The sequence below is a fragment of the Aulonocara stuartgranti genome (assembly GCF_965226115.1).
Source record: "Aulonocara stuartgranti genome assembly, chromosome: 17".
NCBI classification, from domain to species: domain Eukaryota; kingdom Metazoa; phylum Chordata; class Actinopteri; order Cichliformes; family Cichlidae; genus Aulonocara; species Aulonocara stuartgranti.
Window position 1 is genome coordinate 27469927 of NC_138953.1, and position 18357 is coordinate 27488283.

Here is an 18357-nt window from a genome sequence, read left to right on the forward strand (position 1 = left end):
TAGCTCTATCTGCTCATGTTCTTTGCTTGCATGCGCCTTGGCCCAGCGGACTAAGCGGCAGAGGTGTAGGTGGATATTTGATCTGTTAAGCGTTCACTCAGTCTTACTGTCCCTGCAGTCTCTTACACACTTGGCTGATTGATGATGCGTGTTTGCATAAAGCTCCAGGGAGGCTTGCCCGCTCTCCCTCCGGGTGTGTGTGTGTGTGTGTGTGTGTGTGGGGGGGGGGGGTTCTGTGTAAAAGAAGATAAAGAATTCTCATGTGGAGGACTGCATTATAGGGAAGAGCTTTTCGCTCATGTGCAGTAATCTGCTTAAGGTAGGGCTGGGTATTATAAGGAATAAATACAAATGCTGATATACAAATGCTTTGATGGTTTAAATGATAAGCTGAGGAGCTTCACTTAAGCTGCATCAGTGCATACAGAGCAAAAGAGGAAAAAACCTAGTCTTCTCTCAAACCTGCAGGAAAGCACTTGAATGTAACCGTAATGGATTTAGAGAACGATGATGGTTAAGCAGAGCAAAGTGCTCCATTTTTGCCCTTATTTCTGCTCGCAGATATCATTCAGAACTGTGAACTTGTTCCGTTTCCTCCTTTAGCCTGACATTCCCTGAAGTGTAATAGATATCCTCGTTGGTGGCTGTATAGTAGCTTGACAATGGCTTTACTCCAGCTTGTAGCATCGATGGGCTAAAAGATAGCCCTTCAATAGTGCTTATTGAACAGATCGTTCTGCAAACGAAAACTGTTTCATGTCTTGTGTCAACTCGATAATCGGGATGAGTCCAACGTCTGAGCCCAGGCAAAAGCTACAATGACGGATGGTCATATTAAAAGTGTCCAAGGTTTCAAATATTACAGTTATAGTGTTCCAAAAGCTCAGGCTGCAGATGCACCAATGGCTCAATTTCAGAGTGTTTTTCTGTTCTTGGATGTACTCTTGTACTCTTATATGACACCAAAGCGAGGATATTATCTCATGCACCCACCCACTGGTCAAACCTCCCGTTTGCAAACGGCAAAGAGAAGAAATTTTAAAGGGATTGTGGCTTTAAAAAGGAGAGGAAGTAAAATGGCCTGTTTTAGGCAGGTGGTGAACTAAGAGTCTGCAGCAGTTATTGATACATATAAATTATGGTAATCAATACCCAGCCCTCGCTGTTTAACAGCTTCTTTCCCAAATGGTATCATAAAAGCATGTGTCATGCCTCCATCAAATACGGCGTCACAAAGTCTATCAATAAACCTGCAGCCCTTCCATAAACCCCACAACAGACAATTAAAATAGTCACCCTAACCCACTCTGCACTCACTACCCTCCTCCACTGACAAACACCAGCTCAGGCTCAGCAGCACACATGTGAGTCCAAAAGGCCTGGTACAGAGTTATAGTTGCTGCTGTAACGGTGTGCTTGGACCAAATTTACATACTGTGAGTCATGAAAAAAAAAGGTGATTGAGTGGAACAGCAGTTTCATAGGACTGCTCTCGCTTTCTAAAGTTAGTGTGAGATGTGAGATGGTGAGGAAAGATGGGAAAGGAGAGTGCCTACAGAGATGATGGATGATGGCATGTGTACACACAGTCTGCTTAGTCGGCAACCATTACATTAACCATTAATTGTCTTTTTTCCTGCCTGCTTCATGTATATGTATGTGTGTGTGATGTAGTTAATGGCTTGTGGTGTGCAGCAGGGCAAAGATACTGCAGGATTCATTTAATATTCCTGCCACCCGCCAGCAATGATCTCCATCCTCCAGCACCTCTAAACCCATGTCCTTTAAAATACAGTAGCTTTGTTTCTCTGTGCACCAGTAACAGTTTCTCCACAACCTCCCATTGTCATATTTCCCCTGTGAGCATATCAGCTTGCAAATCCCCCCCAACTTCCACTTAACTTACAAAGGTGAACTTTGAACTAACGAAGACTGGTATGTTACTGTAATCTGTAATGTGACACTTGTAAAGCAACAGATTTCATTTTAGATGGTCTACAATAGGCCTGGGCCGTATCAGATTATAACAGCTGTTTGGAAGTCCTTATGGAAGATGGAGACTATGAGTGTAGAAAAATGCCTCCGCCTCATATACTGTATATTAAAGATGGACATAGCAGTCGTGGTTTCACTAATTGGTTAGCAAAATCGGGCTTTTAAGTGTTTTCGCTGTTGCTATATTTTTTGTTACTTAACCAGACAAATCTAACTGACAAACTGAGAGACTAGGAAACCCTTACCCTTTAACAACCTTTAAAACAACTGGAAACCCGTCATGAACCTGGGGAAAATTGTCTAAATCCATTTGAATAAACTGAGCCTGAGTGTTAGAGAGCTTTTTTTGTACAGTTGCTGTGGCATATTCATACTAGTGGGAGTGTTGTTGCCATGCAGGAGTTGCTATATAAGTGTGGCGTAACATTGCCTTCTCCAGTTTGAGTTTTGCTGTGTTGTGGTAATGCTGCTGTCCCCCGCTGTTTCCAGGGCAATGAATTTGCTGCCATGTTGTTGCCATGGTTTTTTTGCTCTTGGTTTTAGACCGCTGTTGCCTTTTTTCTGTTGCCATGTAGCTGCTCTGTCCTGGCTGTGGTTTTTGCCTTGCTGCTTTGTTGCTTTTGGAGCAGGCCGACTTTGACTTGTGTATGACCTCTGCCTCCCTGTAGGTCATCATGCCCCCCTCCAGCCGCTGGTCACTGGGCCACATTTACACCCCTCACCGGCCTCCTCTTCACCCTCCTCTTCCTCCCTCTCGACTCTTCCATCTTCCTCACAAAGCTCAGTCACAGGTCCTCCACGCTTTTCCTTCTCTTATCCTTTGTTTTCACATAATTTTTCATTTATTCAAGGAGAAGGCGCCATCTGTAAGTGCTTCCATTTTAATTCTGTTGCTTTTACTCAACTGACTCTGCATCCTTGTGTGTCCTCTTTGCTGTGTGTGTTTCTTCATTTACTACCCCATGGCTCCATATCACTTTTAGTAGCGCTGGTATTAAAAAGACAGCCAATCTTGCAGAGCCAATCCATTTCATAAGTGCTTCAGTTTTTACGTGTCTGTCTGTACCAATTCAGCCTCTGGATGGAGATGCACTGCCTCCTTCTTTGTGGTATATTTGAGATGGTAAATTAATATAAATAAAGCGCTTTGATCAATAAACAGTAGAGTTGAGTGGTTGGACGTATAAACCAGCTAACAGTAATTGGACCGAGCTGAAGGATGAGGGATTTTTTTTGGTCTTTTTTAAATTTTGTTAAATTATGCTAATTAAAGGGTCTGGCTCTTGAGAATTCGACTCAGTCAATAATTATCTCGTGAATTCCTTCCTTTCTTTTTTTGTGTTTAATAAATTCTTAGAGTTGCCAAAGATTCTCATCATTAGTGACCTTGTATGTCCTAGCTTGCCAGCTACGACAAGTGTTGTCAGCCTTTCAGTGGCACATGCTGCAGGTTGTGTGGCCTAAATACTGAATTACATAAATTTTCCCCATTTACTTGCTCTTTCATGGCTCAGTCATACTACAGTGAAAATAGGACCGCAACCTCTTTCCGATTTGGAAAAAACTGGTGGTTGCCCAAAGACTACGTTGATTTATAGTTATATAGTATATTATATATTATATTGAGTGTGTTGAACGTGCAACACACTCAAATTCTGGGCAACCAATTTCAATCACATGGTGATTGCTTGGGTCAACTGGCAGAAGGCAACCTGTCTCCACACCATCGCAGTATGACTCAGATTGACTGCAGTCACCCTCAGATAGACTAGCAGCAGTCTGCAAATAATTTCCATCTAATTTATAAATGGAGACAGATTTCCAGCATATTGTAATCACCCTGAGTCAGTCTTCACCGACAAGTGCAACTCAGCAGGAAAGCATCACAATAGGGGACTTGATTCAACTGGTTATTTTCTGTTTATATTCCTATATAAAAGTAAGGTTTTAGACTGCCTATAGCATTTTGCAGTTACATTTCCGTTCTGCAGAAACTATATCACTATGTGGGAATGAATTTCTGTTTTAAATTTATGAGGGTCTGGCAGGACTTAGAATTTTATGTGAATTTCTGTGTATATAGATGGCAACAGATTTGCGTTTTTTACTGATTTGTTACAGTTGAACAACTTGACTCCATTCAATTGGAGCAAATTGGTCTTCTTGCCAATTTATCACATGTCAAATTTACTTTGAAGATTGTTCTTTGAAGCAACTAAGGCAATAGGGCTGGAAGTTCACAATAATTGTGGTCGTCCTGCAGTCTCCAACTATGGTTTTCCCTAGTTTGATTGTAACATTAGAGGCTGTACTTCATTTAGATCAAGGCTGTGAAACATAAGTCCCGGGGGCCAGAATCGGTCTGGCAAAGACTCCAGTCTGCCTCACTGGATAGCTTTGGAAAATGATAACAAGGGACAAATTTTGGACTTTTAACTGCATTTTTCCTTTATAAAGATCCCCATGGGTCCCTCCATACTCATACACCAATGTAATTAGGTAATAAAGAATTAAATGGGAGAAAAGTTTCTGGGTTTTCAACATCTACAGAAATGTGTTATTTGTTTTTTTACAGCATAAATCTGCAGTTTACAGATTTATTCCTTCCAGTTTAAGCCTGAAGAGTGCTGACAGATTCTTTCATTTAATTTCATGTGGAAAAACTGATGTCTACTGTTGTACTTATATTACCGGTAAGATCTCTCAGGGATTGAATGTGTAGTTAAAACTTCACAAGTCATTTTCATGCGAATCATCAAATCAAACGCTGGACTCAGAGTGGCCTGCTGGAGCATTTTAAGACACTGCCTACCCTTTATAACAAATGCTTAAAAATGAGCTAAATGCTTAAACACACTTAAAACCACATAGGTTCAGTACTTCCAGAACTAAATGCTTGCACTGAACTTTTATATTTCGAGTGCTTTCACTTCTGGCCCAACCTCACACTCGCCCAGAAACATCTTCATCTATCACACAAAGCATATGATTTTTATAAAGGGTCATTAAAGAACGACTGCCATTCCACAGAGTATGTAGTGCGCCAATAAATTATTCAAAAGTTCAATAGACCCACACTACAAAGAGCATGTTTTACATCGGTTTGGACCACTGACTTCGGAGCCAAATCAAACATTGGACGCCCCGGTAGCATCACTTAAAGTTTCTCTTCCCACCCCTTCCTTGGGAAAAATTCATTTTGAAGGCAGACGATTCATTCAGCGTCTTCATGTGTGGTTGATGAATTTGATACTGGTGATGCTCTGGATGAGCTCTTCACTGAGCGTGATGTGTTGTGATGCCGCGAGATCGAAAGTGTGTCTGTGTTTGCCTTAATCCTATAACCCCAAAACAGGATTATATGGTCTTGCTCTGGCTGTGTGTGTGTGTGTGTGTGTGTGTGTGTGTGTGTGTGTGTGTGTGTGTGTGTGTAAAGAAGAGGATAGAGAACCATATTAAAATTACAGTTAGTTTCAGTACTGTTGCTGTAGCAGTGTGTTAAGAGAAGATAACAGAACCATGGCTCTGTCAGTGCACCGCAGAGTTAATCCAGTTTCCTCCAACAACACTACGACACCTTTCAAAGCTGATCTTTTTTGGCTTTATTATAAAATGTTAACACTACATGGAGATGCAGTTAATAATTTGCTCATATATGTTTGCAATTCAAGTTTACAAACACGCGTATTCCTGTACCGAGTCAACTTTACCGCCGCTGCCATCCCCCAAAACCATCTGAAAACAAACCAACAGACTGGAGGAAAGCCACCCTCGGCAATACGCCTCCTGATTGTTGCCTTGGGGTTATTTTTGAAAGCGCTCTAGATTGTTTGGTTTGTTTCTCAGCCACCACGATGGCTTTGCAGTTACAGACAGCATCTCTGTTAAAAGTCTTCGAAGCTGCAGGAAGTGGCTCAGGAGGTAGAACAAGTTGTCTGCTCAACGGAAGGTTTGTGGTTCGATCCCTGGAAGTGCCAAAGCATCCTTGGGTAAGCCAAGGCCAAAGTGCTTGTGAATGAAGAAGGTTGTATAGCATTTTAGAGTGGGACAGGACTATATAAGAACTAGTTCATTTACCATTTGTACAGCTTATAGGTGATGCACTGCCTCAGTGTGAACACAGACATGACATTTATTCATATTAAAAAAAAAGTGTATATTCTCAGTTCTGCTTTCTCATCTGTAATATTTTCTCCCGCCACCTCATTTCTCTGTAAGCAGCCGATCCTCCACCTCCATCTCATTCATTCTACTGTATCACTCTGATGTCACCGACTATCAGCATGAAATAATATCTGAAAATTGCACCTCAAGTGGATTTTTTTAAAACTACAACACAGACTTTTGCATTGTTTGGTTTGAAATCATTCAACACAGCGATACTATATAATAAATTGGCCGTTTGTCCTGCTTCTCCCCCTCTTGTTTTTTTTCTAACTCTGCTTCTCCCCGTCCTCCTCCTCCTCCGACTCTCTCTGTGTCAGATGGAGCAGCCATCCATGGATCAGAAGGGCCATGCCAACGTGCCGTGGATTGTGGAGCCAGGTCAGGAGGCCAAAAGAGGAGTCAACACCAAGTACGAGACCACTATTTTCTAACATACACCCGCCTTGTCCAATCCTGTGTGTGTGTGCCTTTCAGAGGTTGCCCTGTACCGGGGCCCCGCCCCGGAGTTGGGCACGAGCGACGCACGCCGCCGCGCCACCTCACCGGCTGAAAAAAAAAAAAAAAAATTAAATTAAAAAAACATCTCGCCCCGCCCCCGATAGCCGAGCCTGTCCACTGCATGATGACGTTTGGCGCTGCGTTGTCTCTCTCTTCTTTCTCCTTGTCTCTTCTCTCTTTTATTTCTGCTCTCCCCCCCTCTCTTTGGCCTGGGCCACATCCTCCTGCCTGCAGGGCTGGCGCATGACCTTTGAACCCAGGGCTGTGGTGCACTTCTGTCTCCACCTGTAGGGGGAATGGTCAGCTCTGTTTTTCCACTTCATGTTTGTCGGTCAGTCAGCAGTCAACCACTCGGTTATTCTGCTTCCAGTTTCTTGTTTTTTTTGTTTCTTTTTCTTCCTGTTTATGGGTGCAACCATTTGGCTTCGTCTCTCTCCTCCTTTTCTCCTCCAACTGCCTCCATCCCTCACTTTACTATTCATTTTAGCCCTTTTGTCCAACTGCCCCTGATAACTTGAACAAGATTTGAAACCAGAGCACTGCTAAGAGGCGAAACAGTGTTTTAGCTGTCTCTGAGCACCGTGTGGGAGCTGACAGTGAGGAGGGATGTTGTCCTAACTTGACAACTGGAGGGAAATTTAGACTTTTTAAACACTTTTTAATCAAAGAGGAGAGCTGAACTTTGGGAGAGGTGATGTAGCACAGTCTAACTTTGACTCAAACTGGTTCATCCAGCAGGCTACTAGAATGTATTTCAACTTTTTGATTCTTTATATCAGATTATTTTTTGGAGATAAACTTGTAAATTTCTTTGACAAACTATATTTTAAACTTGACCTGTGACACAGGAAGATCTAGGTGAACTTTTGCTTTTCTAGCACCTTTTTTCAGCACATGTTTGTGTATATGTTCAGAATTACTTTAATCACGTGGAGTTTTTTTGTTTTGTTTTTTTACTTTGTTTTCATTTTTTTTTCCCAGCCCATAAACCTTGTTTTATTTGGGGGAATAAATCTTGTATGTAAAAGGTTTAGCATGTGGCTTGTGAAACGCATGGTGGCCATTTTGGATTTGCTGAGCAGGGGGGCCAGTGGAGAGGCGGGGTGTGAGGGCTCTCTCGATAAGTGATGTCATCTCATTTGCAGGGCAATGCCGGATGCTCATGTCTATTACTGTGGAATGCAAAGAATGTAGCCAGCCCTAAACATGGACCTTGTCACACACACAATGCAAAAAGGACTACAAAGGACCCTCTTGTTCACTTTTCAAAAGGACTACAAACATGGATGCTACTCCACAGTGTTTAAAGTTGACTACAAAATTTTAACGTCATTCATCCACGTGTTGCTAGACACGGTAAACATCGGACCAACTAATAATTAAACACACACACACACACTGACAGGACTGCATCTTGACAGACGACCGTCTGCTCTGAATGTACACTTATTTGAAAGCAGCCTCAACTTTCTGCAACTCCAGCAGGATCCGTTTTATGCGCCCAACTGGGAGGCATGACCTTCGAACTTTTTGGCAGGTCAGCATCTCCATGGAGACTGTGAGTATGGTTACAGGGCATGTTTAGGTAATAGACGGCGGGCTGACTAAAGGGCATCCCCGGGCATGTGTCAGTGTTGGCATGAGTTCCACGATGTCTGGCTGGCTCTTTTGGTCCTCTTTATTTTATTTCTTTGTTGTTGTTTTTCCTTTAATGTCAGAAAATAATAAAGAGATATATGCACAAGTGTGTAAATGACTAGCTGCAACACGCTCAAGATGCAACGGGTGTCTCATAATGAATGAAGAGCCTATGTGAACAAAGCATCTAGAGTCTAAAAAAAAAAAAGTATTCTATTCGTATTGCCTGACATTTTAATGTTTAATATGAGAGTATTATATTACCATGAGGATTATGATTATACTTGTGCAATTCTTGTCTACTGTTGTCTTAATGTTACATTATTTTTCTATGATATGCTGAAATGAAAACCTTGGGCCTGAGAATGATGGCAATCCTTTAACAAAAAAATAAAATTAAATAAAATAAAATCCGAAACTAGGCGATCACACTTGTACACAGAGAGCGAATGTCGCAGGTGGCTAGCTAACTTTTAGGTCAGGTCAACTCTCCATCATTTCTCACGGGGCTCTACTCTTATCTAACAGATGTACTATTTTAAAAACGCAGTATTACTGTATTATTTGGATGAGAAATCATCCAGTTATAAAGTGTACATAGATATTTTGCCAACTCATTGTTCATACATGTAAAAGAAAAGAATAAAGGATTTGCAGCAAATGGCACTGGAAACATGGTACCAAAATAAAGGTTGGACATTTAAAAAAAAAAAAGTGGTAGATTGTAGAGACTGTATTTTGAGTGCAAACTAACATGAATTATTTGGTGTCATCACTGCTGACCAACTAATGTACATAGGCTTGGGCTTCCAGCACACTGATTTTTGTAATTTTGGCCATTATTTATATCCTTGTAAATCACATTAAATAAAATATGACTTGTACAACCATATTTATCCATGGAATGAAGTTGTTATTACATCTTTTTTTTTTTTCCATTCTCAATCACTGCATAGAAGATCTAATACCAGAGTAAACATAAACATTCCTAGACACACATTATCTGACAATAGTGGCTTATTTTGGTATTGGTTACCACTGTGACTGAGAGCAAAGATGGAGATATTTGAGTAATGTTCCTCTGTTGTAGTGTCTGCAACTTTTCAACCTGAATATTTCAATGAAGCTTTAGCTGCAAATCCTACTCTGTTTGTAGTACTAACCCTTGGTGCAGCTTCTGCAGATGATAAGGATGCATCTCCAAGTATCACAAATCACGTTGCACTGATTCTCATTTGCAAAATGTACTTTTACCATCTGGGTCTTGCCCCATTTCTGCACAACAATCACCATCTCAGAACTTACTCGCACATTATAGTGTGTGTAATATTTCACATACCTCAAACTGGACCTGCTGCCCAGCTGTGATGTCAGGGACTTCAAAACTTCACCGCTTTCTACCAAGGAAATTGAGAAAGAGAGGAGAATCATTTGGCTCCTCCAGGCTTCAAAGCATTAAGAATCTCTACAAATCTTCTCTTTGTATTCATTCTTAAAGAGCTCTTCTCTTAGTCTTGCTCAACAATTTGAACACAAATTAACACTCATGGGAAAAGCTGTAGTTAATAAATCAGTACAATATTGATTGCAGAGCTCTCAGAGTTACTTTCTCCTCCACTAGCTTGTTTTTGGTTTGTAGGAAGTTCCTCACAGAATCCTGGTGGATTATTTATACCTTCAGGTGGTGAAAATCACTGAGGTCTCAGGGCAGTCGTGTAAAAGGAGTTACTGAAAGTGAAAACAATTGTGAATCCACTGGACAGAAAGATGTTGAGACAGTAGTGAAACAGACCAGGAGTTTGTTAAAGTGTACTTTCACCGATAGTTATACTCAGCATCAAGACTGTAGTGAAAACACATACTCAAGAAAAAGAACAAAACCCACTGCTGTGCACTACAAACCTCTAATTAGGTGTATACAATTATATATAGGAATTTTTTAGTATACTAAAAACAGATTGCAGATGAGCTCAGAACTGATCAGATGAGCAACTTCCTGCTCTGACACTGAGGTCACTGCAGGGTGAGCAGTTAGCTGCCTCCTCATTAACCAAATCATCGAACTTTGCATGTAGAAAAAGCACACACACTGACACGACACGTCTGCAGTGAACCATTGCAGCTGCTGTGTATTTGCAGAGAGACTCCCTATTGTAAAGTGTTCACAATATGAAATCATAACGAGCAACAAATCTCTGCATATATAACAGAAACAATCATTTTCAAAAATGACCGCTCCCCTCTGCTTCCTAATTACATTCACTTCTCAGCTGATTAACCACATTTCATTTGCATTCTTCTGGTTTTCCAACCACTGAATGGGAGGCAGATAGATTGTGACAGGAAGGCAAAGGCCTTTGGCCATTACTGAGTTACCGTTCTGCACATCGTGTCAGAGAAATTTTGCAGTTAAAGAGAAACATGCAGTCTATTTGAGTAAGGTACGTCTCTGAAGTCACACCATGATTTTATCCGATGTCTTTCCTTTTTTGTAAATCTGACACAAAATTGAAGGTGCAAAATGAAGGAATGGAGGTGCACCACATGCTTTCAGGTGAAAAAATAAAATATTCACCTTATGATACAAACTCACGTTAACATTAGTCTTTCAAAAACAACAAAAGACGAGAACTGCAGTTAAAAAAAGAAAATCTACATGAAGAGGCTGGTAGGGTTTGGATCTGCAGCTGTTTGCAAAGATCCGCTCTATTGAAGGTGAGTGTATTTCTGATCAAGAAGTACTATTTGAATGAGCCACCTGCTACATTTATATCAAATCATGTAAGTATTCGGTCACTCAATTTCATATCATCGTGGGCCGTCTGCTTGACAATCTCTGATTTGCAAAAATGTTTTATGTATTATTCAAGCTTTATTACAATTTTAGCCTCACAAATAGATTAAATTAAATAGTTATGTGATTTACATTCAACTTTCATGCTGGATTCTGAAAATATTACTAAAAAGTTGTATCACAAACAAATATCAGTAGATGGTGTATCCAAATACAGTCAGCATCACTCCAAATTATTCACAGAAAATTCAGCCTCACTCCCAAACCGTCGCTGCAGATAGCCGCCGTTCCCTGAGCCCGCTTCTGCCAGAGGTTTCTTCCTGTTAAAAGGGCGTTTTTCCTTCCCCCTGTCACCAAATTGCTTGGTCATACGGCATCATCTGATTGTTGCTGTTTTCTTTGTTTTCTCTGTATTATTGTAGAGTCTTTACCTTTATAAATATAACGCAAGTTGACGGAACTGTTGTTGTCATTTGGCACTATATAAATGAAACTAAAGTGAATGTTTAAACACTGCCTCAGATTTAAATGTGCAAGAAAATAAAAAGCCTGAGAGTCGGTAGATGAGTCTTTTTTAAATATATAAAGCTAAAATTTCACAGTAAACATGATATAATATGTCCAAATTGTAAACCTTATCAATTTCAGGCAAATCAGAGGTAAAGTAACTTGACTCTGTAGCACTATGCTAGCTGAAATACTGTCTCTATGTAGAGAGACACTATTTAAAATAAGTGATAGATTTGATCTGTGTAATTAACTGGCATTTCTTGTGTGCCATCTCCCACATTTTGAGGCTGCAGTAATGTGAAAACTAAACTGCCTTCTCAGTCAGCAAAAGGTGTCTAAAAGTCTTATTTTTTAAATTTTTTTTTTTTTTTTTGCAATTTACAACCTAGAAGCTGTTAGAAGCAGAATAAAATGAGAGTTAATGGGGGATTTTAAGGAATATAAATTGCTTTAAATCCCAACGCTGCATAAATGTTGGTGCTGGCTCAGAAAAACGTTAGAAATAAACAACGGGATGCTCCATAAATATATGAACAAGGGCTTAGTGCACGGTTTACATCGCTGTAAACGTCTTTTACCAACTCATGTAGACGTATGGATGAGTGGATGTGGTTTATTATCTATGAAACTACAGAGGACTGACATTTACAGCAAGTCTGTGAAAGGCTGAACAAGCATTTGCCATGAGCTATAAACCTCAGAGCAAAATGGCTCGCAATCTGTTTGCAGGTTGGACAGTTCAAATCTGCAGCCTAAAGAAGCCGACAGACCGCTGGGCCGTTCTCTGAGATCGGAGGAGAAAGGCGTGGTGCTGTGGCACTTTCGTTTGCAGAAGATTTACTGCCAATCTGCAATTTGGTGCATTCTGTTGAAAACTGACAATGCATTATATTGTTTTTATAAAAGGACACTACTGCAGGAGGAGAGTGGGAGTTAATTCAAGATATTATTTCTGGAAGATTATACTAAGAGTGGAGGAAGTGGTGCAGTGGATGCTGTATGGAGGCTTCCCAAATCTCCACTAGCTCAATTTTATTTCTACTGCTGGCAGCGGTGGAGACACTTAACTGAGCACAAAGAGATACAGCGAGGACACAATAATGGGGGAGGACATGAACACACGGACAAGCATGGCAGGTTTTTTTGCTGTTACGAGAAAATGACCAATAATGGCAAAATGGTTCTATTTGTTGACACCAATTTTTTAAATTTTGTACTGTCTGCAACGAAGTGTTAAGCAGGAAGAGTGCACGCTTTGTTTCAGTGTCTGTGTCAGACTGTGGGACAGGGCCAACATCCCAGATGGTGTGTTCTTCCCACGGCCACTAACTAAAATGAGAATACTTTAGAAAAACAACTCATGTAACAATCACAATTATATCTGGCATTCGTTAAACAGAGACGGCTTCAAGCAAGATTACGGAGTCATGAATGGAAATGAGGGAGAAAAGAAACAGGTCTGTGTGGACATTTAGATTCAGCTCCTTGGACACACCTGAATCCACCGTTCTATGCCTCTAATATGCAAAGAGAACCAAAAAATTGGATTAGTATCTGCCTTGAGAAACTGTTTTACATAAAAGACAATTTGCTGCTTGTGGTAAATGACTGGCTGAGCACAAAACACCTTTTTTTTTACACCTGTGCAGATTTGCAGCAACACTGGCATTAACATAATGTCCTGGATGAGCTCAACATAGAAATGGGCTTGCTAGAAAGTGTGCAACAGAGAAATCAACTGGTTTTGCAAAAGAGTTTAACAAAAGGTGAATCAACACACATGCACACAGAGAGACACTGCTAAGCAGCAGCTTGTGATGTCAACATGATAAAGCTGGGCACAATGAAGAGTGTTGGTCCAAAGGGCAAAGAAGCAAAAACCAAACAGACTATCACCTTCTCTTAACACAGAAACACCCGAGCGAACAACCTGGATTCTCAAAATGAAACAAACACAAACGCAGTGCGGGATTTGACATTGGCACTTGTTGACAAGTTTAATGTACTTATCCAAATAAAAAGCTGATTATCTGAATAGAAATGTACTTTAAAAAAAAAATCTTTGCAATAAAGACCTCAGGAGAAACATGGAAGCTACAGGCTAGCATGGTAAAAGCTCTTCTTAGTGACTTATGACACAATTTTAACCAAACTAAACTGCGAAGGGAACCACTGCAAAACCTTTTGTAACAGACCTAATCTACTTAAACCACCTTCGAACAGCTGAACATGCATATTATAAACAAGCTGACAATGGAAAAGTTGCTATGACTAAAGCTAAAGCTAGGCAGAGTCAGAGCTAGCCTCCAGTTTAATCTTTTTTCTTTTTTTTTTAATGAAAATAAAATTTTATATTTAAGAAATGAAAAGGTTTTGTAAATGTAATCTTCACCTCAATATTTATTATGCACTCATTTACACAACTATGGGCAAAACAGAATGCCCTTTCCTCACATATAATTTGACCTGGACTACACATGAAATATAAGGTAACTGACGTAAGCAGTTGTGTAGACTGCTAACTTTCTTAATTGTATTATTATTCTGCTGTCTACCTAATATCTGTAAAGATTAAAAAATGTATCATGAAATTTATAATTTCTTTGATTTCAAGGACTTTTAATGTAAAATTTTACGTTCCTCTTCACCATCTACACTGCAGACTTCTCCCACAATTCCACCCAGTGCTTCCTGCAGAAGTTCTCTGACGACTCTGCAATAGTCGGCCTCATCACTGATGGGGACGACAAGGAGTACAGAGGACTGACCCAAGGCTTTGTGGACTGGTGCCAGCAGAACTACCTCCAGATCAACACTAGTAAAACCAAGGAGCTGGTGGTAGACTTCCGCAGGCACAAACATCCTCCACTGCAACCACTGAACATCCAACGTATGGACATTGAGACTAGACAGCTACAGGTACCTTGGTGTTCATCTGAACAACAAACTGGACTGGACTCATAATTCAGACGCCCTCTACAGGAAAGGGCAGAGCAGGCTGTACCTGCTGCGGAGACTCAGGTCTTTTGGAGTGAATGGCCCACTCCTGAAGACCTTCTATGACTCTGTGGTGGCCTCAGACATCTTTTATGGTTTGGTCTGCTGGGGTGGTAACATCTCTGCCGGGGACAGGAAGAGACTGAACAAGCTGATCCGCAGGGCCAGCTCTGTTCTAGGATGCCCTCTGGACCCAGTGGATGTGGTGAGTGACAGGAGAATGGTGGCTAAGCTGTCATCCCTGTTGGACAACATCTTCCACCCCATGCAGGAGACTTTGACAGCACTGAGCAGCTCCTTCAGTGGCAGGCTGCAGCACCCACGACGTGGGACGGAGAGATTTCGCAGGTCTTTCCTCCCCACTGCTGTCAGACTCCACAACAAAGACTTCAACTGATCAAACACACACATCCACACATGTGCAATAGCAATAACACTAAGTGCAATACTCTTTTCTGGCATCGTTGTATTATACTCAATTGTATATAGCATTTGTATTCTATTTTATTCGATTGTATATAGTATTTTATTCTATCTTATTGATATCTTATTCCAGTGTTTTTCTCTTATTTTTCTATGCAACTTTGCACTGTCCCCTGCTGTAACAAAACACATTTCCCACACGTGGGACTAATAAAGGTTATCTTATCTTATGTTTATCCATCTATTTAGACTTAAATTTACCTTAAAAAGCAGCATCAGTCTTATATTTTGCTTGGCCTGATTGACTGATGAAAAGGAAAAGTATGACTGAGAACAATCCATCTATGGGCCTGATTCAATACATACACAATACACATTTTCCCCTAGCAACCGGTGGTTTAATTAGGTCGATTATGGTGGATAACTCTTGAGCATTGTGTTTATGATGTCACATGAGAAATCTCAACACGCTGGTGGAAACCCTGCATTCTTAACTTGGCCCAAAGACAGAAGTCAAACTATCCACAAAGGTGGACAGTTGGAAAGGAGAGATGAAGGCTTTGTGTGACAACACAAAGCCTGTGAATTGGAAAGGTTTCCCAACGAAAGACATGAAATACCCCTGAAAATAGGGGACTATATAAACTATAAAAAGCAGTTAATGCAATACTTTGTGAAATCCCCTGAATTAAAGATGAAAGTCTGCATTTCAATCACATCGTGCCTGTTTGATTTCACATCCATTGTTGTGGTGTACAAAGGCAAAATTACAAAAATCAAAAGCAGTGGTCAAATACTTACCAAGCTGACTACACAAATCTAAGATAAAGCAAGAACCTCATAATGAAGCCTAAAAAGTAAAATACAAGATATGGTTTATCATCTGTACTACAGCTCAAAGACTAAGGCTCTGCATACTGAACTTTTTGAAACAGAGTTGAAGCATGACCTGATTAGTGGTGGTGGAGATGAAGGAAAATAATTTTAGATGTGCATCAACTTTGTATTCAGTTAAATGTTTACATTTGTTTAAAAGCCAGCACCAGACAAACTAAATCTGTGTTTGTTTGCTGGAATCTCCTCAGAGTGCTGAATGGGGCAGAGGATAAGCATGTAGGTTAAGTGCTACTGCAAAATGAGATTTGACAGCACTGCAAAAAGGCTCAGAGGAAGTATTTTACATAACAATTTTCTACAACTGGATGAAGAACGGAAATGTTTCATGCAAGGTAGGTGGTTTTTAAAGCATGTGGGAGACCTACCCTGAAGAGCACAAAAAATACAACTGGCACGACTGCGATAAGAGCCGACAGGCTCTCGTTGACGTTCCGGCCTGCCTTACTTATCAGAGTCTGATGTCTACTCCCAAAACACCTTAAACTTATGTCGGGGTGGGTTCCTAGTAAGTTGTTAGGCAGCTGATGATGATTTTGTGACACCAAACCATCACAGAAAGCTTCTTATGTCACCTTTCTTATGCCCCAAAATGGTAAAGCAGAGATCACAAACATACCTTTTACACAATAAAGAATTTAGAGAAACAGACGTTAATATGAAAGAAAGATGATCAGAGGTTTAAGCTGCACTAGAAAAGCTTTTTATATAAGAATCTACTCATCTGTTTGGCCTCAATTAAAGTGGAGCGGCAACAGAGAAGAAGAAATCAAACTTGTAATTCTATCCAATTATCCAAAAGACAGCTGAAGCCTTGCAATCGCTTTAGATAATCTTTGAAATACATTTTTAGACAAAATGAGAGCTGTGGATTTTCCAGCTTTCACTTTTATTGGAAGGCCCATCGGAAAGGGACGTCATAATGGTCAGCATGGAGACAAGGAATGTTTGGGCAAATACTGGCACCAGATTATTGTTTCTAGAGACTTTTAAAAATAGCAAACATTGCATCATTTACATACAGACCCTAAGCCCAAAGGGGATTATCTTAGCATACCAGGTTGAAAATAGGGTCTGCTCATAAACTCCTAACCCAGCTGTTTCTTAATAATGAACAAAAGTGGGGTGCAGTAGCATCTCATGGCCTTACTGTTGCCACAGGGAGACAAACTGGTATTTATCAAGAACACCGTCAGTGAAACTACTTCATGCACAAGAGTTTGGTATTCACAAGTACACTAAAGACGATGACATACAGTTTTTATCTGAATGGGTCATAGATAGCTATAGACAGACCTCCGTGGTTAAATTTGACTTTGAAGCTACACCTATCATCACATATGGGTACACAACACCAGCAGACAGGCATTAAAAAAATAATAAAATAAATAAAACAATAGACATCACATAGTCGACTCCCCTGCAACCTTTATAGCCTCATCTTATTATATTTTGTAACCTGGTTTAGTTTGCATTGGGGTCTGCACCCTATGTCTAATAATACTACTTCATACTGAGAGTGCCAAATGCAGAATGGCTCACAAAAGGATTTTTAAAATGCACGCTGGTCAAATATTGTTTAAACCAATCATTTTCATTGCAGCCTGACCCAAGCCTGTTAACTTTGATTTCAATCTCACAGAAAGGTACCTGAACCATGCAGGTTATCCCACTTCTTATTAAACTTATTTTTTCCCCTCAACTCCATACACATCCAGTATGTGTAAGAAACAGCCTCTGCAGGAGTTGAGAACATACCCAGTCAATATGAATATGCCAACTCAAGGTGCTATCAGTGTGCACACCAAGATATTTGCAGGACTGGACTTTCATAATTGGTTTACTATGAAAAACCACAGGACTAATTCTTAATAATATTGAATATCAGGCTATTTCTATCATACCTTGTATTAGAATAGAATAGAATAGCCTTTATTGTCATTGTACAGAGTACAACGGAATTGGAGTGCCACTCCCTTGGTGCAAGATTCAATAATAAATATAAATGTAAAATATAAAAAGTACAATAAAACAATCGCAAGTATTCAAACAATAGTAAGTAAGATATATACAGGATAGCAGCATTAATATAATGACAGTATGAATAGCAGCATAATATAATGGCAGTGACGGTATGGTATAGCTAAGCAGGTTCAATTGTTTTTGTGCTTATTTATTACGGTGATAGCTCTGGGAAAGAAGCTATCCCTGAATCTGTTTGTCCTGGTTTTATGTGACCTGTACCGTCGGCCTGACGGTAATAGTTCAAACAGTTGGTTGCTGGGGTGATAGTAGTCCTTAATGATATTGCCAGCTCTGCTGAGGTACCGAGAGTTTGCAATGACCTCCAGGCTGGGCAGAGAGCAGCCAGTGATCTTCTGGGCTGTGTTGATGACCCTCTGCAATACTTTCCTATCCGCAGCTGAGCACCCTGCATACCA

The 18357-nt window shown here is 40.3% G+C and overlaps 1 protein-coding gene across 1 annotated transcript in view; it reads left to right on the plus strand.

The window, feature by feature from the left end:
• The window catches only part of anks1b (ankyrin repeat and sterile alpha motif domain containing 1B), a 272044-nt gene extending 262854 nt beyond the window's left edge, over positions 1–9190 (plus strand). Inside the window, 2 exon segments of the mRNA XM_082510330.1 lie at positions 6480–6571; positions 7806–9190. Coding sequence (XP_082366456.1) covers positions 6480–6571; positions 7806–7854 — 141 coding nt within the window. The 3' untranslated portion in view covers positions 7855–9190.
• Positions 9191–18357: the final 9167 nt, after the last annotated feature.